The following is a 26,097-nucleotide window of genomic DNA, read 5'->3' as shown; positions in this document are numbered from 1 at the left end:
AGGCAGAGGTTGCAGTGAGCTGAGATCGAGTCATTGCACTCCAGCCTAGGCAACATGAGTGAAACTCCATCTCTAAATAAATAAATAAATAAATAAAATTCAGGATGTGAGTTTCATTTGAGAGGGAGATAGGATCAGGGATGTATTGAAAATGTTCTACTTTTATTTTTTTAAATTTTTTGAGTTGGAGTTTCGTTCTTGTCGTCCAGGCTGGAGTGCACTGATGCAATCTCTGCTCACCACAACCTCCGCCTCCTGGGTTCAAGCAATTCTCCTGCCTCAGCCTCCAGAGTAGCTGGGATTACAGGCGCGTGCCACCATACCTGGCTAATTTTTTTATTTTTAGTAGAGAAGGAGTTTCAGCATGTTGGCCAGGCTGGTCTCCAACTCATGACCTCAAGTGTTCCACCAGCTTCGACCTCCCAAAGTGCTGAGATTACAGGCGGGAGCCACCACGGCCAGCCAGAAAATGTTCTACTTTTAAACAAACGATAGGTACTCAGATGTGCCTTAATATTGTTAATCTTTATACTTTACATATTCAAATGTATTTTTTTACTTAGCAGACCAGTGTGACAGTACATTTGTAAATATTATTTTGAATTTATCCAAAATAATATTATTTTATTATAACCTTATTTTATACAGGTAAAATATAATACATGGTTCTTAAATACCTAAAATGATAAAATTCGTCTTTAATAATGTTCTTTGCCTACCCGAAAAATCTTGTGCATCCTCATGGTGGCTGAACAAAAGATAAATCTTGTGAGGAGCAAGCGAAGAAATTCATCTCCAAAAAACTGGAGAAATGCCTGATCTGCAAAGAGGAGAAAAGTGACAGTAAAAAGATGCTTAAATGGAAATTATGTTTCAAAGGGGAAGGAAACTTCAGGAAAGTGTTCTCAACTTTCCTGCCTGGGACACACACCTTTAAAAATTCAAACAATTTAAAATAAGTAACCATTTTAAGCCATTATAGTACATTCTGTTAAATGTGCAGTTAGATTAGGAGGGTACCTATTGAACGTGAATGAGTCAGTAGCTGGGCAATATCACGGTTGATTTTTCGAAGATATTCTTGACACTTTTCCCATAGGCCTCTGCGCATGCTTGACAATCCAGAGACAAATAGGAAGGCCATTAGAGGATTGTTCAAAAAGAGAGTGAAGAGGCTACCTCGCTGAGATTGATCTGTAATAACAAACATGTTATATATATAGACAATAGTTTTGCAAAAGATAAGAGATACATATGAGGAACATTTTAATATACTGGTAATATATAAAATTAAAGCTATCTCATTAAATCATAATTCAACAAAGCAGATTCTTCACGAAACTACAAAAACTTTGGTAAGTTGCTTTCTGCTGAACAAACTTCAGAAAGAGCCTAGCAAACTTAAGAGAAATGGAAAATGATATTTCTTACTATTTTTTGCCCTCAATTAACAAATTTCATCCAAATATGGCAAGTGTTGGATTATGGGTTATCTTGATAGAATTCTCTGATGAGTGCTACAAATGCCGGTCTTTTTCATTCTCCTCTGAGTTGCTCTCTATGAGCTGCTCTTTCCCTTCCTATCTCTTAAATATGAGTAGTTTCTTTCTTTGGCCCCATACATTGCTGACTGCTCTTACTCCCATGATTTTAGTTACCATTTATATGCCTACAAATTTCTAATTCTCTATCAGCAGCCTAAATTGAATTCCTTAGGTCTGGCACTGCTCTGTCTTGCGGTAGATACTGGACACTAAAAATGTGACTAGATGAGTAAAATACTGGACACTAAAAATGTGACTAGATGAGTAAAATGTGACTAGATGATTTCAAAGCTTTAGTACAAAATGTCATTGTTAACACTAATTTCACCTGTTTCTTTTTACTGTTTTTGATATAGGTAATAGAAAATTTAATGACTCACACTCTTACTTCCTTTAAGTACTGCTGCTCTAGGCTACTCTATTCAACCTAATTCTCAAAGGCACCTCAAACTCAACATGTCAACAACTCAAAGCAAATTATTTCCCCTTTTGTTCTCTACAAATATGCTTCTCATCAGGTATTATCATTTCTACCAGCATCTCAGCCAGAAACCTGGAAGTCTATTCCTGCCTCCCCTCCCCACACCTAGTCCATCACCAAGTCCTGTTGGTTCTATGGGCTTAGTATCTTTGCAGCTGGCTACTAGTCATTGTGCTATCTCCAGCCATCTCCCTATTTTCATCCATGCCCCTCCCAAGTTCATTCTCTAGGACATTAACTGAATGCTCTTTCATGCTACTCTCCTGTTTAAATATTTTGATGGTACAAGTTGAGTATCCCTTATCCAAAATGCTTGGGGCCACAAGTGTTTGGATTTTGGGTTTTTTGGGATTTGGAATATTTGCATATACATAATGAGATGTCCTGGGGACAGGTCCCAAGTCTAAACATGAAGTTTATTAATGTTTCATATGTACCGTATACACATAACCTAAAGGTAACTTTACACAATATTTTAAATAATTTTGTACATGAAATAAACCTTGTGCTAAGTACTGATATGTGGAATTTTTCACTTTCAGTATCGTGTTGATACTCAAACTTTTGAATTTTGGAGCATTTCAGATTTTAGGACTAAGAATGCTCAACCTGTACCCCATTGTCTTCCACTTAAATTACTTAACAAATCTTAGAAATTCTTTCACAATTCAATCACACAATCTCAAACTCTACCCTTTAGCTAGAAGGAATGACTAATTTCTCTATGTGCTTGGCCAGGTGTGGTGGCTCACGCCTGTAATCCCAGCACTTTGGGAGGCCAAGGTGGGTGGATCACTTGAGGTCAAGTGTTCAAGGCCAGCCTGGCCAACATGGCAAAACCCTGTCTCTAGTGAAAATACAAAATTAGGCCAGGCACGGTGGCTCACGCCTGTAATCCCAGCACTTTTGGAGGCGGAGGCGGGCAGATCACGAGGTCAGGAGTTTGAGACCAGCCTGGCCAACATTTTTAGTCTCTCATAAAAATACAAAAAAATTAGCTGGGAGTGGTGGCGAGCGCTTGTAATCCCAGCTTCTTGGGACGCTGAGGCAAGGAGAATCGCTTGAACTTGGGAGGCAGAGGTTGTAGTGAGCTGAGACTGTGCCACTGCATCTAGCCTGGGCGACAGTGCAAGACTCCATCCCAAAAAATACAATAAAATAAATTTCTCTACATGCTCCCTAAGCTGTCTTATCTCATGGCCACAGCACATGCAAATTCTCAGCTGGAACACTCTTGCTCGGTCATTTCCCACCCCCATCTAGTTCTCCATGTTCTTAACGTCCACGTTAGACATTATCTCATCCCCTTCCCTCGTCTTCAATGTGCTGCTAGTCAGGAGTTCCTCGTCCATTTGCAGGCATCCTCTTGTGAATCACTTATAATAACCGCCCATCAGGCTCTCTCTATCTGCCACAAGACATTTGGCTCTGTGAAGAATGTAACTGTGCTTGTCAGGTCATAGTGCTATCTCCAGTGCCCAGCACAGTACCTGATAATAAATGTTGAATAGCACTTTGGGAGGCCAAGGCAGGCAGATCTCTTGAGCCCAGGAGTTTGAGACCAGCCTAGGCAACATGGCGAGACCCAGTCCCTACAAAAAAAAAATACAAAAATTAGCTGGGTGTGGTAGTGTATACCTGTGGTCCCAGCTACTTAAGAGGTTGAAGTGGGAGGATCACCTGAGCCCAGGAGGTAGAGGCTGAAGTGAGCTATGATCACACAACTGTACTCCAGCCTGAGTGACAGAGTGAGACCCCATCTCAAAAAAAAAAAAAAAAAATTGAATAAATGAAGTAACTCTTGGCTAATGAGAAAACTATAGGCTTTAGATCTCAGAAGTGCTTACTGATCAGCTAGTTTTGCACCCACATGGAAGGCTCTCCCCTTTTGCAGAGGTGAGTAGCAATAATGCCTATGGATAAATCCAAAACATTTCTCACAGAAGAATTTTGAATCTGCTTTTGTAATTGAACAATTAATTTAAGGTGTTAGAGGTCTAAGCTTTGTAGCATGAAGATAGGAAACCGGATAAAATGTGTGAAGGACATGTATTACAACTAAGCATAATAATAATAATGAGAGCACATATTGAGTAGTTACTACATACCCAGCATTATTCTATGAGGTAGATACTATTATTATTTCCATTTGATAGATGAAGAAACTGAGGCATAGAATGGCTGAATAATTTCCCAAGGTCACACAGCAAGTAAGTGGCTGAGTCGGGATTCAAATTCAGTCAGTTTGCCTCCAAAGTCTGTTTTTCTCCTCTATACAATGAAGTCTTTCAGACCGAATAATCTTGGTATTAACCTATTTGACCATGTAAATTTAAATAAAACTACATAATGATAGGACAGATTGATAGCAAAAAGTACTGCTCAGTAACTGAAAGAGATTACATTCCTCCAGAAATGATAAGAAACAGGATAACAAAATCTTCAAAGCAGGAGAATTTTACCGTTGTTTGAAGGTAAGTTCTATCCCTTAGTAATTTTACTTTTGGATACATGAAGTTAATATTTCTACATGTTTTTCCCTGTTAAACAGCAGAACTTACCTTAAAACAACGGTGAAAGCCTCCAGCTTCTCTCAGGCATTCAAATGCTGACCATCACTTCCTGTGTCAAACTATGTCAGCAGACAGGACTTCTGGCTGGGAAGTAGCAGTAAAATGCCATCTCCCACAGAGAGACATCAGCACTATTCACAGTTAGGGAGATAGTGAAACAGTGACAAGTACTGCTAAAACAGTGTTAAGGTTGTTTAGTATTTTACCTACTAAATGACTGGGAGTTAGAATTAGATTTTATGTGTCACTAATTAAAGACAAATTATTAAGGACAAAAAGTCTTTTGATTCTCAGCCATTGAAGAAATGGCCAAAACACTAACCTGTCTCTCTGGCAGACTTAGAAGAGGTTCTTTTATTTTTAAATCACAACAAGGTAAAAATGTGAATAAAAGAAACACTTTAAGTTGTGCCAGTTAGGTTATCCTAACTCTGTGGCATAGACTGAGAAGTTTCCTAGACCAGCAATCTTATAGTCTTAAAAGATGCCTTGGATCTTTTAAAACATGCCTGCAAAGATATAGGAAAACCATGCTATATAGATATGACCAGCAAATCAAAACAAACACCTATAAAACAAATTTTAAAATTTACAAATCATGAGTTCCCCATCAGCAAGGAACAAAACCACTTCTTTCTCAGGGATGAATTATTTCAAGGCCTAATGGTAGCACATTAAGGGATCCTGGTTGTTGGCAAGGCTTCTGGGTATATTTCAGAGCGACACCTGCCATATTAAACACCATAAATCCACACGCGATCATTATGGGAGGAAAAAACAAAGATCAGTACTATTCATAATATAGATAGTGTTTATTTGCAACCTATGGCTATACCAGGCAATGAGGGTACATACCTTGTAAAGCTTTTGGATATGCTGTAGGAGAAAGCAAGCAGACTAGTGGCTGTCCAAACAAGTTTGTGAAATTCTGTAATATATAAGAATTTAAAACTTGCATTAAAGATTTGACCAAAGATAGTTACTTAGTAATTTTCCAAAGCATATTTTTAGTGTATAGATTGGGCCCTTAAACTCATAAATAGATGCAGAAACATCAGCAACAGCTAAGGAGACTGCCATTCATATATAAGTACCATGCATAATAGGCTTTCTTAAAGGCTCTCAATTGAAATAGTTTACTGAGTGAACTACTGATTTTTTAAACACAAGGCATAAACATGATTGTAGTTTTGCACGGAGAAGTCATCTGGCTGTATACCAAGAGGCCACTCCATCGAGCAACACACACTTATATATATAAAGGTGAACTTTCCAAGATCTAGGATCTGGCTTTCAGCTCCAAAATCTGATTCCTGGAGTCATCTCTTATTGTGGGTCATAATAACTGCTCTCATGGAATGACATAAAAGACCAGAATGTCAATCTGTGATTTACAGTAACAAGCTGACACTCAAACTAAAGTACTCTACATAATTAATCATATCCTTTCCCTGAAGGTATATCTACAAGGGAAGTAAAATCATAAGCTGTGTGGTAAAGCAACAAGAAAAATAAAACTCCTAGGAGTAAACTTAAAAAGAAATAAAAAATCAAACAACAAAAACATTTTTTAAAATACTCTTGAATGAAGACTTGAACAAATGTAAAGACATACCATGTTCTTTTTTTTTTTGAGTCTTGCTCTTGTTGCCCAGGCTGGAGTGCAATGGCACGATCTCGGTTCACTGAAACCTCCGTCTCCCTGGTTCAAGCGATTCTCCTGCCTCAGCCTTCCCAGTAGCTAGGACTACAGGTGCATGCCACCACACTTGGCTAATTTTTATATTTTTAGTAGAGACGGGATTTTGCCATGTTGCCCAGGCTGGTCTTAAATTCATGAGCTCAAGCGATCCACCCACCTCGGCCTCCCAAAGTGCTGGGATTACAGGCATGAGCCAGCACGCCCAGCCAAAACATACTATGTTCTTAGAGATAAAACAATTCTAAAATGTCATTACACTAACTTATTAAAATTTAAACCAACCTCAATAAAAATAACCACAGACTTTTTTTCCTACAACTGAAAAAAGTAATTCTAAAGTTCATATGGAAAAACTGGATTCCCCAAGAGAACTCTGAAAAAGAGCAGAGGGGGAACTAGACTCATCAGATATTGAAACATACTTTACACCTCAGTGAGGCCCGGCACAGTGGCTCACGACTGTAATCCCAGCTCTTTGGGAGGTGGGAGAATCACTTGAGCCCAGGAGTTTGAGACCAGCCTGGGCAAAATAGTGAGACCCCGACTCTACAAAGAATAGAAAAATTAGCCAAATGTGGTGGTACATGCTTGCAGTCCCAGCTGCTTGGGAGGCTGAGGTGGTAGGATCACTTGCACCAGGGAGGTCAAGGCTACAATGAGCTCTGACTGTGCCACTGCACTCCACCCTGCGCAACAGAGCGAGACAAAAACAAAACAAAAAACAAAACAAAACAAAACATAACAAAAGAAAAACTTCAGTAATTAAAGTGGTGCTGGTACAAGAGTAGGCAGGAAACCAATGGAACAGAATGAAAAGTCCAGAATTAGACTCCAAAACATTTAGGACTTATGTACACATAATAATGACACCTCAGATTGGCTGGAAAAACTGAATAGCCATCTAAAAGAAAGTTGGTTCCATACTTCATACCACACACTAGGACAAATTCCAAATATATCAAAGATGTAAATGTAAAAAATTAAATAATAAAAGTGGTGAAAAAAAATAATTATTTTTTTTACCTAGACTCTCCTGTTATGATTAACTATGATTGATAAACCTAGTTACATAAAAATCAAAAGCTTATGAATGGTAAAATACAGCATAAACAAAATCAAAAGTCAAATAATGAACTGAAGAAAATATCTGGAACTCACATTACAAAGGATTAATCTCATAATATTGAAAGAGCCTCTCAGCCAGGCGCGTTGGCTCACACCTGTAATCCCAGCACTTTGGGAGGCAGAGGTGGGCAGATCACCTGAGGTCAGGAGTGGAGACCAGCCTGGCCAACATAATGAAACCCCGTTTCCACTAAAAATACAAAAATTAGCTGGGCGTGGTAGCGCATGCCTGTAATTCCAGCTACTCGGGAAGCTGAGGCAGGAGAGTCACTTGAACCCGGGAAGCGGAGGCTGCAGGGAGCCAAGATCGCACCACTGCACTCCAGCCTGGATGACAGAGCGAGACTCCATCTCAAAATTCCATTTTTACCCTATCAGTTTAGCAAAATTTCTAAAAGTTTGAGAATATACACTGTTGGCAAGAATGTGGGGAAATACTCATATGTAGGTAATAGGAGTATAAATTGATATAAACACTTTAGAAGACAATTTAACTTGGCAGCATCTATTACACTCAAATGCATATTAACACAGAAATTCCCAAACTAGAAATTTTCCCTATAGATACACTATGCAACCAATAAAATAACGTAAGGATTAAATTATTCCTTGAAGCCTTGTTAGTGATAGTGAAGGAATGGAAATAACACAACCAAATGACCAGAAATACAGGATTGGTACAATAAATTATGCTACAATAATACAATGGAATAATAAACAGCTATAAAAAAGAACAAAGAAGTTCTTTATGAACAGGTATGAAGGGTCACCAATACTTTTTTTCTTTTTTTTTGAAACAGTTTTGCTCTGTCGCCCAGGCTGGAGTGCAACCTCCACCTCTCAGCTCACTGTAACCTCCGCTGCCCAGGTTCAAGTGATTCTTGTGCCTCAGCCTCCTGAGTAGCTGGGATTACAGGAGAATGCCACTGTGCCTGGCTAATTTTTGTGTTTTTAGTAGAGACGGGGTTTCGCCATGTTGACCAGGCTGGTCTTGAACTCCTGACCTCAAGTGATCTGCCTGCCTCAGCCTCCCAAAGTGCTGGGATTACAAGTGTGAGCTACCATGCCCAGCCTCAATACTTCTTATTAAATGAAAAAAGATATGGTGCAATGTGGTATAAGATGTTACTACTATTTATATAACTAAGAAAACTAAAGACTATTTCTTGGCTGGGCATGGTGTGTCTCATGCCTGTAATCCCAGCACTTTGAGAGGCCAAGGGCAGGCAGATCACTTGAGTCAGGAATTTGAGACCAACCTGACCAACATCGTGAAAGCCCATCTCTACTAAAAATACAAAAATTAGCCGGGCATGGTGGCGTGTGCTTGTAATCCCAGCTACTAGGTAGGCTGAGGCAGGAGAATTGCTAGAACCCAGGAGGCGGAGGTTGCAGTGAGCCAAGATCATGTCACTGTACCCTAGCCTGGGCAACAGATTAAGACTCCATCTCAAAAAAAAAAAAATTAAAAAAAGACTATTTGTTTTAGTTTGTATATCCATTTACAACTTTTTTTCTAAAAGGATAAGAAACAGGTAACAGTGATTATCTATAGGGAGAGATAGGAATTTAGTGCATTGGGACTAGGCGGGAGGAAGAGATTTCACAATATGACTTCTTGAAATTTTTGATTCTGTGACTTTGTGAATGTAATACCAGTACTAAAAATATTAAGCAAATAGGCTGGGCGCGGTGGCTCACGCCTGTAATCCCAGCACTCTGGGAGGCCGAGGCGGGCGGATCACGAGGTCGGGTGATTGAGACCATCCTGGCTAACACGGTGAAACCCCATCTCTACTAAAAATACAAAAAAATTAGCTGGGCGTGGTGGCAGGTGCCTGTAGTCCCAGCTACTAGGGAGGCTGAGGCAGGAGAATGGCATGAACCTGGGAGGCAGAGGTTGTAGTGAGCCGAGATCGGACCACTGCACTCCAGCCTGGGTGACAGAGCAAGACTCCATCTCAAAAAAAAAAAAAAAAAAAAAAAAAAATTAAGCAAGTAATTCAGATATATTAGAAATATTTTGTAATCCAAACACAGGGAGTAAATTGAATGGTTCTTTTGATAAGGCAGATTGAGGCATTTTCTGCACTACAGATCCCTAAAGATGGCTTTAGGGATCTTAGCCATGTTGCTTTTCCTCTTAGATAGTGCTAAAATGGACATTGCTATTATTTATTTCTAAAGGTCTCCTTTTTCTTTGCACTCCTTGCTAACCAACTTCTCTCCTGACTTTTTTTCCCCCCCCCAATAATACTGTGCAGAGAAGAGTTAGCATAGCAAGCCAGACTGCCATCCTTCGAAAGTTTTGCTTATTGGGTTGGCCCCTGGCTGGCTTCTGGGAACTTAGTTTTGGTGAAAATTCCTACCATTAGCAGAACTGATAAAGAGTGGCTCGCTGTCCCTAGAATGTGCAAACAAGATGGTTTATACTGAACACCTGCTTTCCTTCTGGGAGTGTAGCATTTTGTTAAGAGCCAGGCAGAGAGTGCCCACAAGACCAGTTCCCAGTAAAAACCCTGGTTGCTGAGTTCCTAATGAGCTTTGCTGGTAGATAATATTTAATCCATGTTGTCACAACTTGTTGGTTGGGTAATTAAGTGTATCCTGTGTGACTCCGCTGGAAGAGGGCCCCTGGAAGTTTGTACTTGGTTTTCTCCAAACTCACCCCACTTATCTTTTTCTTTTGCTGGTTTTGCTCTGTATCCTTTTACTGTACTAAATCTTAGCAGTGAGTACGACTATATGCCGAGTCCTGTGAATCTTCCTAGGAAATCACTGAACCTGGGAATCATCTTGGAGACCTCTGACACAAATACATGAATACCTTCTATCAGATTATAATTAAATTTTAGGCCTGAGAAATAGTTTCTTTAAGGTGTTTTACATGTGGCTTTACTCTGTTCTGATCTATTCATTAATTAATGTTATAATTTAACTCCCACAGGATAATCTTATAATCTTTATTTGCAAGTTTTTGCAGAATATCTCATAACTGCCCACACAGATGAAGTGTACGATTCAAAGCTATTAAGTTTAAGAAAAATTATAGCAAATATATACAAATGAATAAATTTTTACCAGACATAGCTCATATATAAAGTTGCTATTGAATTTTGTATGTTTGTCCTATATCTAACCACTTTGATGAATTTATATTCATATTAGTAGCTTTTCTGTGATTCCTCTTGATTTTCCAAATATAAAATCATACCATCTGCAACTAGTGGTTTTCATCTCATTCTTTCCAATATTTACTGTTTTGTGTCCTCTTTTACTAATCCGAACAACTTTTGTTATTGTTTTATTTGGGGAATGTTATGAATTTCTAGTTGGGACAAAAGTAATACTGTATCATAATGATAGTAACAGGCATTCTCTTTTTCTTGTTTTAATTGAACATACTTTTAGTGTTTCTCTAAGTACAACGTTGGCTATTTAATAAAGAAGCTCTTCATCATAGGTTCAGTGCTTTAGTTAAGAACACGTGATGAGTGTTATTAGATTTTACTAAATGACTGTTACGAAAGCATGTGATTGTCTTATTTATCCTATCGACATAGTTTATAGTATTAAATTTTTTTTTTTTTTAGTCAAGGTCTTGCTCTGTAACCCAGGCAGGAGTACAGTGGTGTGATCATAGCTCACCGCAGTCTTTATCTTCTGAACTCAAGCAATCCTCCTGCCCCAGCCTCCTAAGTAGCTAGCACTGCACAGACGTGGCACCACACTCAGCTAGTTTTTTATTTTATAGATGGGGTCTTGCTATATTGCTCAGGCTAGTCTTGAACTCTTGGCCTCTAGCAATCCTCGTGCCTTATGCTCCCAAAGTGCTGGGATTACAGACGTGAGACACTGCACCTGGCCTGATTTTCCTATACCTAATCTTCATGCATGATTCAGATAAACTCTTTTGATAGATGATTCTATTAATAGCCTATTGGCTAGTATTTTATTTAAATTCTTCTATTCTATATTGATAAACTACTTTGGGGTAAAGTTTTCTTTCATGTGTGCTAATTTTGTCTGGAAACAGTATCATTATCATAATAATTCCTATCATTTACTGAGTGCTATTTTCCAGAAACTATGCTAGGCTTCATAGATCTTAATCTGCAATCACGACAATCCTGTGAGATCAGCATTCACAACTTATTTGAGAAGGAAAAAGCAGCTCAGAAAAGATCAAAGACATGATCAAAGCCATACAAGTATTTTGTGGCCTAACTGCTACAGAATGAATTGGATAGTTCTGACCTTTTTCATTGCCCTAAATTGTATATCTGACTCTAAAGGTTTCAAAGTATTATTGGGCCGGGCACGGTGGCTCACGCCTGTAATCGCAGCATTTTGGGAGGCCGAGGGGGGTGGTTCATCTGAGGTCAGGAGTTCGAGACCAGCCTGGCCAACATGGTGAAACCCCATCTCTACTAAAAATTAAAAAATAAAAAAATTAGCAGGGCATGGTAACATGCACCTGTAATCCCAGTTATTTGGGAGGCTGAGGCAGGAGACTCACTTGAACCCGGGAGGCAGAGGTTGCAGTGAGCTGAGAACATGTCACTGCATCCCAGCCTGGGCAACAGAGTGCGACTCTGTCTCAAAAAAAAAAAAAAAAAAAAAAAAAAAAAAAAAAAAATTATTGGTAAACCCAGAAGGGCTAGAAGCCTTTCTTGTGGGGAAAAGGAAATAATTTTGATAACTTTCCTACATTTCTAGCCAGTGATGGGGCTTTTCTGATTTCTTTCATATAGCCATTCAATCTTTTGCCTAGGAAATTATTTCTTTAACTGGGGTTTAAAATACATTCACTAGCTGGGTGTGGTGGCTCATAATCCCAGCACTTTGGAAGACCAAGGTGGGATAATCGCTTACAGCAGGGAGCTCAAGATCAGCCTGGAGAACATAGCAAGACCCTATCTCTACACAAAATTTAAAAATTAGCCAGGTGTGGTGGCATGTTTCTGTAGTCCTAGTACTCGGGAGGCTGACGTAGGAGGATCTCTTGAGCCCAGGAGTATGAGGCTGCAGTGAGCTATGATTGTACCACTGCACTCCATGTACTCCAGCCTGGGTGACAGAATGAAAACCTGTCTCTTAAAAAAAAAAAAAAAAAAAAAAGCATTCACTTAAAACAGTATATAATGTTCTTTTTAAAGATCTCTTCTTCTCTTCTTCAACAAATAACTCATGGACCTAAGGACTAGACACTGCTACAGGTGCTAGAGATACAACAGTAAACAAAACAGAAAAAACTCTATCTTCTGGAGCTGACATTTATGTAAGTATTTTTTTATTTTTATTTTTATTTTTTGAGATGATGTCTCACTCTGTTGCCCAGGCTGGAGTGCAGTGGCGATCTCAGCTCACTGCAACCACCACCTCCCGGGTTCAAGCAACTCTCCCTGCCTCAGCCTCCCTACTAGCTGGGATTACAGGCATGTGCCACCACACCCGGCTAATCTTTGTATTTTTAGTAGAGACAGGGTTTCACCATGTTGGCAAGGCTGGTCTCGAACTCCTGACCTCAGGCAATCCACCCACCTCAGCCTCCCAAAGTGCTGGGATTACAGGTGTGAGCCACCGTGCCCGGCCTAGAGCTGAGTTGGATGGGGGATGGAGAAATGGTAGATTGTGACCCACAGTAAACTAACCAACTAAATAAATAAGTTATATAATATCACAGAAGGTGACAAGTGCTACATATGGAAGCACAGCACATAGTTAATAGCACAGGTTTTACAGTCCATTGTTTTACATTCCAACTTGGCTACCCACTATCTGTGTGATCTTGGGCAAATTACTTAACCTTTATCTGTGCCTTGGTTTTCTTATCAGTAAAATGGGAACAATAAAAGCAACACACTGTGTTGTGCAGGAATTAAATGTATACACATAAAATGCTTAGAACAGTGCATATTGCTAGTCACTACAGAAAAGTTAACTGTTATGATTATTAAGAAAAAGAAAGGTGGATGAGGAGTACTGGGGAGGCATATAATTTTAAGTAGGACAATTAGGGAAGACCTTTTAAAAGGCTTTATTTGCTCAAACACCTAAAGAATAATGTAGGTATCTTTGGAAGAGCATTCAAGGCAGAGGGAAAAGAATGTAAAGATCTAGGGCAGATGACTGCCTGATATGTTTCAGGAACAGCAAGGGGGTCAGTGTGGCTGAAGAGAACTGAGCAATCAGGGGCCAGGGAAGAGAGAAGATCAGAGATGTTTTTGGAAGACTGGGGAAGGAAGGGTATATGTAAGCAGAAAAAATAAAGCCTTTCTTCTGAGTGAGATGACAGGCCATTGGTGATTTTGAGTAGAAAGGTGGCATATCTGTCTTATAGGCACACTTACAGGAGAGCGAGGAAGGAGGAAGACTCATTAGAAGGCTACTGCAGTAATTCAGGTGAATGATGATGGTGGTATGAGCCAGGATGAGGCAGAGGAGGTAATAGGATCTTGGATATACATATTAGTTCGAGTCAACAGGATTTCCTAAAATGGATGTTGGATGTGAGGGGAGGAGTAGTCAAGTACGAAATCAAGGATTATGGCCGGGGCAACTATAATAGCATAGTAGCCATGAACTAAAATGGGGAAAGCTGTATATGGAAGAGCCTAGGAATTCCGTCTTGGGCATGTTCAGTTTGCAAACTCTACCAACTAAATTATAACTAAAGATATGGAGTAGGTAGATAATATTCAAGTTGAGTTTGAGAGAGAGGTCTGGCTTGGAGGTTGTCAACACAGAAACAGCAAAGCCATAAAATCAGCTAAGAACATCAGGAAGTCAGCTGTAGGTGGAAAAGAACAAGGACTGAACTCAAGGGCACTTCACTGATAAAAGGGCAGAGAGATACAGAAAAATCTGTAGAGGAGACTGAAAGCATATGCAGATTCCAGAACTCTTGCCCTGAATCAATCTAGCAACTTGAATTTGGGTTTTGAAGATCTCATCTGGAAAAGGGGACAAATGTCACAGCTCAGCATCTGTCCAAGATGGGAATCTAATAGAAAACTCGCCCTGCATTAAACTGGAATCCTCAGGGCTATAGCCTTTAAATTGGAATCCTAAAAGGCTACACCCTTTAACCTGGAATCCTAAAGGGCTATACTGTCAGTATAAGGATTAACCAAAACCAAACTTGACACTTCCTCTCCCTTCCATGATCACTCCACATGGGACTGCAAAACACTTTTTCTTGATGCTGAGCAGAAAACAAAAGAAAACAAAAATTAGTTCCTGAGGGTTGTCAGTGTAAGTCAGCCCTCCTGCATATTTGCAGCCCAGATTTCTATCAACTACGTGATCCCAAACTGGTAGTGCCTCTGGGTGTCTGGCATAAGCAAATGCAGACCCTCTCTGAATAAAGGTATCCTCATCCTAGGGCTCTATGAACTTCATACAAGTAATTTTTAAGAAGAAGAAGAAGAAACATAGTCAAAAATAATCAAGCATACAGGGGCACAAAAACAGCAAAGGATGTCTCAAACAGCAACATCAGATTTCATATAGAAAATCCAATTTCAGCTGGGCACAGTGGCTCACACCTGTAATCCCAGAACTTTGGGAGGCAGAGGCGGGCAGATCACCTGAGGTTGGGAGTTTGAGGCCACCCTGACCAACATGGAGAAACCCCGTCTCTACTAAAAATACAAAATTAGCCAGGTGTGGTGGCACATGCCTGTAATCCTAGCTACTTGGGAGGCTGAGGAGAATTGCTTGAACCGGGGAGGCGGAGGTTGCAGTGAGGTGAGATCGCACCATTGCACTCCAGCCTGGGCAACAAGAGTGAAACTCCGTCTCAATAAAAAAAAAAAAAAAAAGAAATTCCAATTTCATATATGATTATAGAAAATATCACACAGACAACAAATAATAAGTATGCTTATTAAGTTTGAAGAAATAAGAAATAAACTTGAAAATAAGAAACTATAAAAAGGGCAATGGAGTGGCCGGGCACAGTGGCTCATGCCTGTAATCCCAGTACTTTGGGAGGCCAAGGCAGGCAGATCACGACGTCAGGAGATAGAGACCATCCTGGCTAACATGGTGAAACCTCATCTCTACTAAAAATACAAAAAATTAGCTGGGTGTGGTGGCGGGCACCTGCAGTCCCAGCTACTTGGGAGGCTGAAGCAGGAGAATCGTTTGAACCCGGGAGGCAGAGATTGCAGTGAGCCGAGATCACGCCACTGCACTCCAGCCTGGGCAACAGATCGAGACTCCGTCTCAAAAATAAAATAAAATAGAAAAGGGCAATGGAATACTTAAAAAAGAATGACATATAATTTATCAACATGAAAAATACCATAACCAACAAAAAACTCAATAGATGGGTTTGAGAGCAAGTTACACACAGCTGAAGAGAAAATTTTTGAACTAAGAGCTAGATCAGAAGAAACTATACAAATCTCAACCAAAGAAACAAAATGATGGAAAATACAGACAGAAGAGAGGTTAAGAAATGTGGAGGACACAGTGTGAATGTCTAATACACATATTTAATTGGAGCTCCATAAGGTGAGGAGAGAGAAGCTTAGATACCATCGATATGTGAAGAGAAAATGAGAATTTCCCAGCAGTAACAAAAAACTCCAACCTACCACCTCAGGAAGTCCAACAAATCCCAATAGATTTAAGCCAAACCTAGATATATCACCATATAACTGCAGGACAGCAAAAACAAAAAGGTCTTTCAAAGCAGCAAGAGAGAAATGGAATGAGAGTGAGGCTGACTGGCAGAAGAGCTCTTATATAACTGAATCCTGTTGTGAATGCCTTAAGAAACTGATTGCTGTAGACATCAGTCAAATACTTTAGGATGAGGCTGTTTAGATAAATACTCCTGTTTTGACAAATCTGTAAGTCATTTTCACAGGCAGGGATCCAGCTAGCTCTGTCATAAATACTTAAATGTGCAAAAGGATTTTCTTCTTCCAGGGGAAAAAAGAAAAAGAAGTATTGCCCAAAATGACTGAGGGCCTTTTTTTTGAGATGGAGTCTCGCTCTGTCGCCCAGGCTGGAGTGCAGTGGTGCGATCTCGGCTCACTGCCTCCCGGGTTCAAGAGATTCTCCTGCCTCGGCCTCCTGAATAGCTGGGATTACAGGCATGTGCCACCATGCCTAGCTAATTTTTGTATTTTTAGTAGAGATGGGGTTTCACCATGTTGGTCAGGCTGGTTTCAAACTCCTGACCTTGTGATCCGCCTGCCTCGGCCTCCCAAAGTGCTGGGATTACAAGTGTAAGCCACTGCACCTGGATGGCTTTTTTTTTATTATTATTATTTTAAACTCCTACTAAATACTACATTACCACAGACAAGGCCAATCAACTTGCTTAGTTTACCCCTACTGGCAATCTAAGAGCCAAAATATGGGCCATACTTGTTACACAAATCTTGGTATTTCAATCACAGTATTCCTCTAACATGAGGCTCAGACAAGCCTGAAAAGCTACTCTTTCCCTATGTGGGAAAGAGCATGGGCACTGCAATGAGAAAGACTGGTGTTGGAAATATTAGACAAGATCCTGAACCTCAGAGGCAAAGTTTCCTCAAGTACAAAATAAGGACAATAGCTCCCTCATTTCATCATTCAACATGCACTGATTAAGACTCTTTTGGCCGGGCATGGTGGCTCACACCTGTAATCCCAACACTTTGGGAGGCCGAGCTGAGTGGATCACTTGAGGTCGGGAATTTGAGACCAGCCTGGCCAACATGGGGAAACCTTGTCTCTACTAAAAAATACAAAAATTAGCCGGGTGTGGTGGCACACACCTGTAGTCCTAGCTACTTGGGAGGCTAAGGCAGGAGCATCGCTTGAACCCGGGAGGCAGAGGTTGTAGTGAGCCAAGATCATGCCACTGCACTAGAGCCTGGGTAACAGAGCAAGACTTCTTCTCAAAAAACAAACACTCTTTTAAGTGTGAGGCACTAGGTAAGGATATATGTATCTATAAACACACACACACACACAACACCTACACACATGCACACACATACACACACGCTTCAGGGAAAACATGGCATCATGCTGGTCACTAGACCTTTATATTCCAGGTGGAATAGTTGCATCTTCTCTGATATACATGACCAGGCCATGAAGGAAGACCTAAAGATACTGGCATTAGGGATTACTCAACTATAAGGTCCAGCTCAGTTGGAACCAGTCCCAGAGCTCAGTTGGAATCACCCCTCAGAGCTTCTGATCAGTTTGCTAGGCTCCAATCTTAAGTATGAGCAAACAAGCAGGGATTATGATACTCTCAGGAAAGTCTCTGATGAGAAAGACAGAGGCAAAAACAAGCAGAAACAAATGAAGAAAGAGGAAGCAGATACGAGGCAGGGAGAAATTTTAAATGATCACTGATATTCTCAAAGGAAAGTGATATATTTCAACCATGATTTAAAAAAACCCAAAATAATTATATATATATGTGCATATGTATGTATGTGTTACATAAACACACATGCATCTATTTCTATACATATGAAAGGAAAATAGACAAATGAAAAATCTCAATAAAAGGCTTAGAAGATAAAGATGAGGGGATTTCCTAAAGAAAAAATGTATTAAAGAGCAAAGGACAGACAAACAAATAAAAGACAACCAGACCAGAATGTGCAATAACGAAAAAAGTTCTTAAAAGACAGAACAGGAAAAAAGAAAATGCAGAGAGAAAAATCAATGGACTAACTCTAGAAAATAAGCAGTTTCCAGACTGAAATAATTCACCAAGTACATGTTAAGCACCATAGTTAAAAGTAAATCCAGACCAGCCAGGCACAGTGGCTCACGCCTGTAATCCCAGAACTTTGGGAGGCTGAGGCGGGTGGATCACGAGGTCAGGAGTTCGAGAACAGCCTGGCCAAGATGGTGACACCCCATCTCTACTAAAAAATACAAAATTAGCCGGGTGTGGTAGCGCATGCCTGTAATCCCAGCTACTCGGGAGGCTGAGGCAGGAGAATCTCCTGAACCTGGGTGGTGGATGTTGCAGACAGCCAAGATCGTGCCACTGCACTCCAGCCTGGTTGACAAGAGCGAAACTCCATCTTAAAAAAAAAAAAAAAGTAAACTCAAACCAGGAAACGATACTGAGAAACTGAAAAATCACTAAGAAGAAAGAGAAGATTCTATACGTTTCCAGACACTGAAAATGTGTTGCATAAAAAAGAAAACAGAATCAGAATGCTTCATGCTTCTTAAGAAATATTGGGCTCGGCGCCATGGCTTGGGCTGAGCGTGGTGGCTCACGTCTGTAACCCTAGCACTTTGGGAGGCCCAGACAGGCATTCAAGACCAACCTGGCCAACATGGTGAAACCCAACCTCTACTAAAAATACAAAAAATTAGCCAGGCGTGGTGGTGTGCGCCTGTAATCCCAGCTACTCAGGAGGTTGAGAGAGGAGAATCACTTGAACCTGAGAGGCAGAGGTTGCAGTGAGCCGATATCACATCACTGCACTCCAGCCTGGGTGACAAGAGTGAGACTGCATCTCAAAAAAATAAAAATAAAAAAGTCCAGGCACGATGGCTCATGCCTGTAATTCCAGCACTTTGGAAGGCCAAGGTGGGTAAATCATCTGAGGTCAGGAGTTTGAGACCAGCCCGACCAACATGGAGAAACCCCGTTTCTACTAAAAATACAAAATTAGCCAGGTATGGTGGCGCGTGCCTGTAATCCAAGCTACTCAGCAGGCTAAGGCAGGAGAATGGCCTGAACTTGGGGAGCAGAGGTTGCAGTGAGCTGAGATTACATCACTGCACTCCAGTCTGGGTGACAGTGAGACTGCATCTCACACACACACAAAAAAGGCCAGGCACGATGGCTCACGCCTGTAATCCCAGCACTTTGGGAGGCCAAGGTGGGTGAATCATCTGAGCTCAAGAGTTCGAGACCAGCCTGACCAACATGGAGAAACCCTGTTTCTACTAAAAATACAAAATTAGCCAGGTGTGGTGGCGTGCACCTGTAATCCGAGCTACTCAGGAGGCTAAGGCAGGAGAATGGCCTGAACTTGGGGAGCAGAGGTTACAGTGAGCCGAGATCACGCCATTGCACTCCAGCCTGGGCAACAAGAGTGAAACTCTGTCTCAAAAAAGAAAAAAAAAGAAATACTGGAAGCTAGGCTGGGAGCGGTGGTTCACGCCTGTAATTCTAGCACTCTGGGAGGCCGAGGTAGGCGGATCACCTCAAGTCAGGAGTTCAAGACCAGTCTGGGCAACATGGTGAAACCCCGTCTCTACTAAAAACACAAAAATCAGCCAGGTGTGGTGGCACGTGCTTGTAATCCCAGCTACTAGAGAGGCTGAGGCAGGAGAATCGCTTGAACCCAGGAGGCGGAAGTTGCAGTGAGCCAAGATCGCACCATTGCACTCCAGCCTGGGTGACACAGCGAGCCTCCCTCTAAAACAAAACAAAAGAAAAAAAATTATCTATCAAAATTATCTATGGTGTGGATAAAATGATGGAAAGGGTAGAAATGTGAGTTGGGGACAGAAAGAGGAAAGAGAGATAAATTTCTCTTTCATAGTGGGAAATTAATACATAACGCTAAAACTGAAGAATCAAGAATTATCAATGCCAGTATATTATTTAGAAAAATAGTGGTTAGGGGAGAGAAGGAAGGAAAAAAGAAAAAAGAAAAATGGTGGTTAAAAAACAAAATAGCCAAAAACTATTTGAAGAGCGGCCTCTGGGAAGAGGCAAATAGGGGTTGCAACAAAAAGTGGGAGACTGCTGTTTTTAGTAGCAAATCTAGAGGGATTTCTGAGTGAGTAGTTCTCTCACCAGGACAGCACAATACAGCTAGTCTTCATAAATACTGTAGCTGAGACCCACCCCAGGTGAAGTGATCAGAATCACAGGAGGTGGATGGGACCCAGCTACAAGTGGTTCGAAAAGGGCTCTGAAAGTTTCTGATGCCAGAAATAGTTGAGAAATACAACTTTAAACTATATGCATGAGTTACTTCATAAACATTAACAAGTGGCCAGGCACAGTGGCTCATGCCTGCAATCCCAGAAATTTGGAAGGCCGAGGTGGGTGGATCACCTGAGGTTGGGAGTTCGAGACCAGCCTGACCAACATAGGGAAATCCCATCTCTACTAAAAATACAAAATTAGCCAGGCGTGGTGGCACATGCCTGTAATCCCAGCTACTCGGGAGGCTGAGGCAGGAGAATCGTTTGGACCCAGGAGGCGGAGGTTGCAGTGAGCCGAGATCATGCCACTGCACTCCAGCCTGGGTGACAGAGCAAAACTCCATCTCAAAAAAAAAAAAAAAAAAAAAAAATTAACGAGTAATATTTAAATGAAGAAATGTACATGAAACTGTTTAAATGAAGAAACATTTACAAAACACTTATATACTCATAAAACATCCAGACCTATATAAAACATACATAGCAAAGAAAATACTCCAGAAATAATACATCAGTTACCCAGTTCTCTTTTTTCATTAAAAACTTGCAGGCCGGGCATGGTGGCTCATGCCTGTAATCCCAGCACTTCGGGAGGCTGAGGTGGGCGGATCACGAGGTCAGGAGTTCAAGACCAGCCTGACCAACATGGTGAAACCCCATCTCTACTAAAAACACAAAAAGTAGCCAGGTGTGGTGGCGTGTGCCTCTAGTCCCAGCTACTTGGGAGGCTGAGGCAGGAGAATCGCTTGAACCCAGGAGGCGGAGGTTTCAGTGAGCCAAGATTGCGCCACTGTACTCCAGCCTGGGCGACAGAGCAAGACTCTGTCTCAAAAACAAAAAACAAAAACAAAACAAACAAAAAAACTTGCAAAGTGGTAGCTTAAGACTTTACAATGCTTAATTTCATTTCATCTAATTAATTTATTAGAGATACAGTGTTGCTCTCTCACTCAGGCTGGAATGCAGTGGCACGATCACAGCTCATGCATCCTTGAACTCCTGGGCTCAAGAGATCCTCCTGCCTCAGCTTCCTGAAGTAGCTGGGACTACAGGCTCACAAAAACATGCCTGGTTAATTTTTAAATTTTTAAAATAGATTTGGGATCTTGCTATCTTGCCCAGCTTTGTCTCAAACTGCTGGTTCAAGTGATCCTCTTGCCTTGGCCTCCCAAAGTGCTGGGATTACAGGTGTGAGACACTGCACCCAGCCTACAAATGCTTTTGTGGGAAAAATAAATATGAGACACCTTTATATGCTACCAAAGAGAACTACATGCTTAAATTAAATGTAGTAAGTAATATTAATTTCTAAAAAGACTAAAATTGGTCTGTGCCATGATCTGATTTGCCTACTCCATATGGGGTTCTCTTTTCATTTCTTTTTTTTTTTTTTTTTTTGAGACAGAATCTCACTCTGTCACCCAGGCTGGAGTGCAATGGCACGATCTTGGCTCACTGAAACCTCCATCTCCCGGGTTCAAGCGATTCTCCTGCCTCAGCCTCCCAAGTAGCTGGGACTACAGGTGCACACCACCCCTCCCAGCTAATTTTTTAATTTCCAGTAGAGACGGGATTTCACCACGTTGGCCAGGCTGGTTTTGAACTCCTGACCCCAAGTGATCCGCCCGCCTCAGCCTCCCAAAGTGCTGGGATTACAGGCATGAGCCACTGCACGCCTGGCCTCCCTTTTCATTTCTGAAGATTGGTATGTTCTGGACGATTTATTTCTTCAGAGGAGTGACAGTGCCTGTGCCATCAGAAGCAAACAACAACAACAAAAGACTTGCTATTATTCCACAGCTGTCCTGTGCATCACAATATTAAAATCTAAAATTAAGCCATGATGCATTAATTGAGCAAATACATTTCCAATTATACACAATGGTGTCTTTAAAAGTCGGCATCCAACATTCATCCTAAATCTAAATAGTCCTCTGGAAATAGCAGGCACATACAATGAATGGTATTCCTGAGAAGTGGTATCCAATAATACTCAATTAAATTGGGAGAAACTAATGGATTGCTAAAGTACTCTCAATGATGCTAGATCATGTTAAACAATACACTGGACCCAGTGCAAAAACACATTCTGTCACATCACCAAACTGCTGCAACAGATTCATTCTCATTGACAAAGACAGAGTACTTCTTTTGAATTCTGTGAAGACACAAAATGCCTGGACCCCTCTGGCTTTATAAGTTTAATTGGGGTAGCCAATAAACCTTTTCATTCAGCAGCCTCTCACATTCTTCCATTTCCCACAAAAACAAAACAAATATACAATTTAAGAAAGTACACTGCTGGCTGGGTACGGTGGAACACGCCTGTAATCCCAACACTTTGGGAGGCCAAGGCGGGTGGATCATCTGAGGTCAGGAGTTCGAGAACAGCCTGAGCAACATGGAGAAACCCCATCTCTGCTAAAAATACTAAAAATTAGCTGGGCATAGTGGCGCATGCCTGTAATCCCAACTACTTGGGAGGCTAAGGCAGGAGAGTCGCTTGAACCTGGGAGGCAGAGGTTGCAGTGAGCTGAGATCATGCCATTGCACTCCAACCTGGGAAACGAGCGAAACTCTGTCTCAAAAAAGAAAAGAAAAGAAAGTACACTGCTAACTTTCCTAAAAATCAGAAGTTGTAATACTGAACAAAATGAGTAGGAGGAAAAATGCTGAAAAATGTATGGTGCATTGGAAGCTCCTGGAATAAAGAGTTTAAGTAAAACTAAACATGAAAACTAAATGGAAAATGTATACTTGGGGTCCGCTCTCTTGGCTACCAGACATTTTCATTGGTTTCCTGATAGAAACCTATCAGGAGTTTGCTTCTCCCTCTAACTGCAGTATGAACACCCACAACAGAAACAGTTTGAAGTGGCAGATCTGTGCACCCAGAATATTTTGAACACATTTTTCACTAATCAAACATTTTGACCAGATACAAAGGACTCTAAAGACTGTGCTTTCATTTTCCTGTAAATTACTATAGTTTGAATTATAATATCCACCTTTAAAGTGTTTCACTGCTGGCATTACTTTTTTTTTTTTTTTTTTTTTTTTTTTTTTTTTTTTTTGAGACGGAGTTTTGCTCTTGTTGCCCAGGCTGGAGAGCAATGGTACGATTTCAGCTCACCACAACCTCCACCTCCCAGGTTCAAGTGAGTCTCCTGCCTCAGCCTCCCAAGTAGCTGGGATTACAGGCATGCACCACCACGCCAGGCTAATTTTATATTTTTAGTAGAGATGGGGGTTTCTCCATGTTGGTTAGGCTGGTCTCGAACTCCTGACCTCAGGTAATCTGCCCGCCTCGGCCTCCCAAAATGTTGGGATTACAGGCGTGAGCCACTGCACCCAGCTGACCACTGGCATTCTTTATAAAATCACTGAAAATCATCACTTCAATAGTGAAATATAAAACGAAGGATGTTCAAGTTAGATCCCTGTCACTTATTTCAGCATTCAGGGCCATCTTTTTTTTGTGATTGTCACAAATTTTCAAAAAATCAAGTGCATGTAAAACAGTATGTTAATATTCAAAGACTAAAACTATGGGCTAGAAGTTTTACTTAAACTACAGCAGCTCAGCACAAGTAGGGGAAACGTTTGAACACTAGAGAAATTCACCCTTACACCTCTACCTCTATAAAAGAAAATTATTCTGGGTTATATAACAAAAATAAACCTCCCACCAGAGATCTTGGAAATCTTGAATTTTTTTTTCCTGCAGGAGGATTTATTATTTTCCACTGAGTGTCCATTCATGCGTTTTCTTCTTGTTTCTATTCATAGCACCCGATCCTGACTAGCATGCACAACCTCAAAAGAAAAGAAACACTAAATACAAACTGTGTAAAATTAAATAAAATAAAGCAAAATAAAAAGGCACACATTAAGACTGGGTACCCTTGGGTTGGTGCCACAATGTCTACCTGTGCAATAGCTCTCATGGAACTCACCTTGTACGCAACACTATTAGACGAATCCACAATGATGAACAGTGGCTTCCTGGTGAAAGGATAGAGATCCCCGGGATGAAGGCTGGGAAAACAACAACAATGAAGAACTGTTAAACTGTGTCAGCCACGTCTCAGAAATCTTATTCTCCAGTTCGGTCTGCTCATATCTCCTTTGCATCATAGCACTGAGAGAAAAACAAAGACTAGTTAAGCAAAGGGGAAAAAAAAAGCCTGTATTTACTAGGATAGCCAAGATAGTTCTATTTGGAGAAAAAAAAAAAGTTCAGAGACAATTGTTATTCAGGAATATCTAAGCTAAAGTGAAGTCTGTGTATTTAAAGATGACTAAACACACAGCATGAAAACCTCAGAAGTTGGCACACAGGTACCTGTTTCATATTTAAAAGCTCCTTGTAAGAACATCTGGAAACAAGATGTAATAACAAAACCAGATTTGTATTTCAATGAGTCTTCAAAATTTCTATTTTAAAGATTTTTAATATTTCAAGCTACATCTTAATACTGCAGGTAGTAAGTAGGAAAATCTTTTTACTATCACTATTTTTTTTTTTTTTTTTAAAGACACCGTCTTGCTCCGTGGCCCAGGCTAGAGTACAGTGGTGTTGTGCAATCACAGCTCACTGCAACCTCCATGTCCCAGGCTCAGGTGATCCTCCCACCTCAGCCTCCTTGAGTAGCTGGGACTGCAGACATGTACCAACACAACCAGCTAATTTTTCCATTTTTAGTAGAGATGGGGTTTCTCCATGTTGCCCAGGCTGGTCTCGAACTCCTGAGCTCAAGCAATCTGCCCACCTCAGCTTCCCAAAGTGCTAGGATTATGGGCATGAGTCACTGTGCCCAGCTACTTTTTACCATATGTTTCCTCTAAACATTTGCATCAAGGGCTTGTTAAACACGCGGGGGCTTGTTAAACATGCAGTTTGACTGGCCCACAGAAGAGCTACTGAACCCAAAGGTGGAAATCCAGTAACATGCATGTGAGAGCCAATGCGTAAGGTCAGAATCTTGGTGTGCGTGCTCTTTCCGATGACTGAGTACACGATGTGCATATGTGGATAGATACTAATGTAAATGTAAATTTATGAATGTTTCACTGAGCAATATCATCAAACTTCATTATATTTCAAATAAAAGTTTTTCTTTTATTGACAAATAAAAATTGTATATATTCAAGGTATACAATGTGATGACTTGTTAATGCATACATGTATAGTGATTACCACGATCAAATTAATCAACACCTCCATTCCCACACCGTTACCCTTCGTGTGTGTGGGCGGCGGGAGGCGGGGGTGCCGGGGGCAGTGGGCAGAGAGGACACATAAGCTTTACTCTTTCAGAAAATTTCGAGTAAACAACAATTTTTGTTATTGTTGTTGTTTGAGATGGGGTCTCACTTTGTCACCAAGGCTGGAGTACAGTGGCAAGATCATAGCTAACTGCAGCCTCGATCTCCCAGGCTCAAGTGATACTCCTGCCTCAGTCTCCCAAGTAGCTGGGACCATGGGTGTGCACCTCAACACCTGGCTCATTTTTAAAATTTTTAGTAGAGACAAGATCCTCTTATGTTGCCAAGGCTGGTCTTGAACTCCTGAACTCAAGCAATCTTCCCATCTCAGCCTCCCAAAGTGCTGAGATTACGGGAATGAGCCACCATGCTCGGTCCAACAATACAGTATTTTTATTTTTATTTATTTATTTATTTTGAGATGGAGTCTCGCTCTGTCACACAGACTGGAGTGCAGTGGTATGATCTCGG

General features: G+C 40.9%; 1 protein-coding gene across 7 annotated transcripts in view; it reads right to left on the bottom strand.

Moving 5' to 3' along the window:
* The window catches only part of SCAI (suppressor of cancer cell invasion), a 197,400-nt gene that overhangs the window by 23,840 nt on the left and 147,463 nt on the right, over nucleotides 1-26,097 (bottom strand). For 2 of the 7 annotated variants that reach the window (XR_010148855.1, XR_010148856.1), the window contains 4 exons: nucleotides 24,315-24,396; nucleotides 5,454-5,526; nucleotides 1,021-1,112; nucleotides 720-820 (listed from right to left, as the gene is read on the bottom strand). Coding sequence is in view for 3 of the 7 variants with exons in the window: in XM_528477.8 (XP_528477.3) it covers nucleotides 720-820; nucleotides 1,021-1,194; nucleotides 5,454-5,526; nucleotides 24,315-24,396 (430 nt within the window). In the remaining 4 variants the exon portion in view is untranslated. Of the gene's footprint in view, nucleotides 1-719; nucleotides 821-1,020; nucleotides 1,195-4,586; nucleotides 4,730-5,453; nucleotides 5,527-24,314; nucleotides 24,397-26,097 lie in introns of all 7 variants that reach the window. The other 5 variants (XM_528477.8, XM_016961650.4, XR_010148853.1 and 2 more) reach the window with 4 other exon arrangements.

This window comes from Pan troglodytes, chromosome 11 (assembly GCF_028858775.2).
Source record: "Pan troglodytes isolate AG18354 chromosome 11, NHGRI_mPanTro3-v2.0_pri, whole genome shotgun sequence".
NCBI classification, from domain to species: Eukaryota; Metazoa; Chordata; class Mammalia; order Primates; family Hominidae; genus Pan; species Pan troglodytes.
Note: the sequence above shows the minus strand (reverse complement) of the source record. Positions and strands in the feature narration are given on the sequence as shown.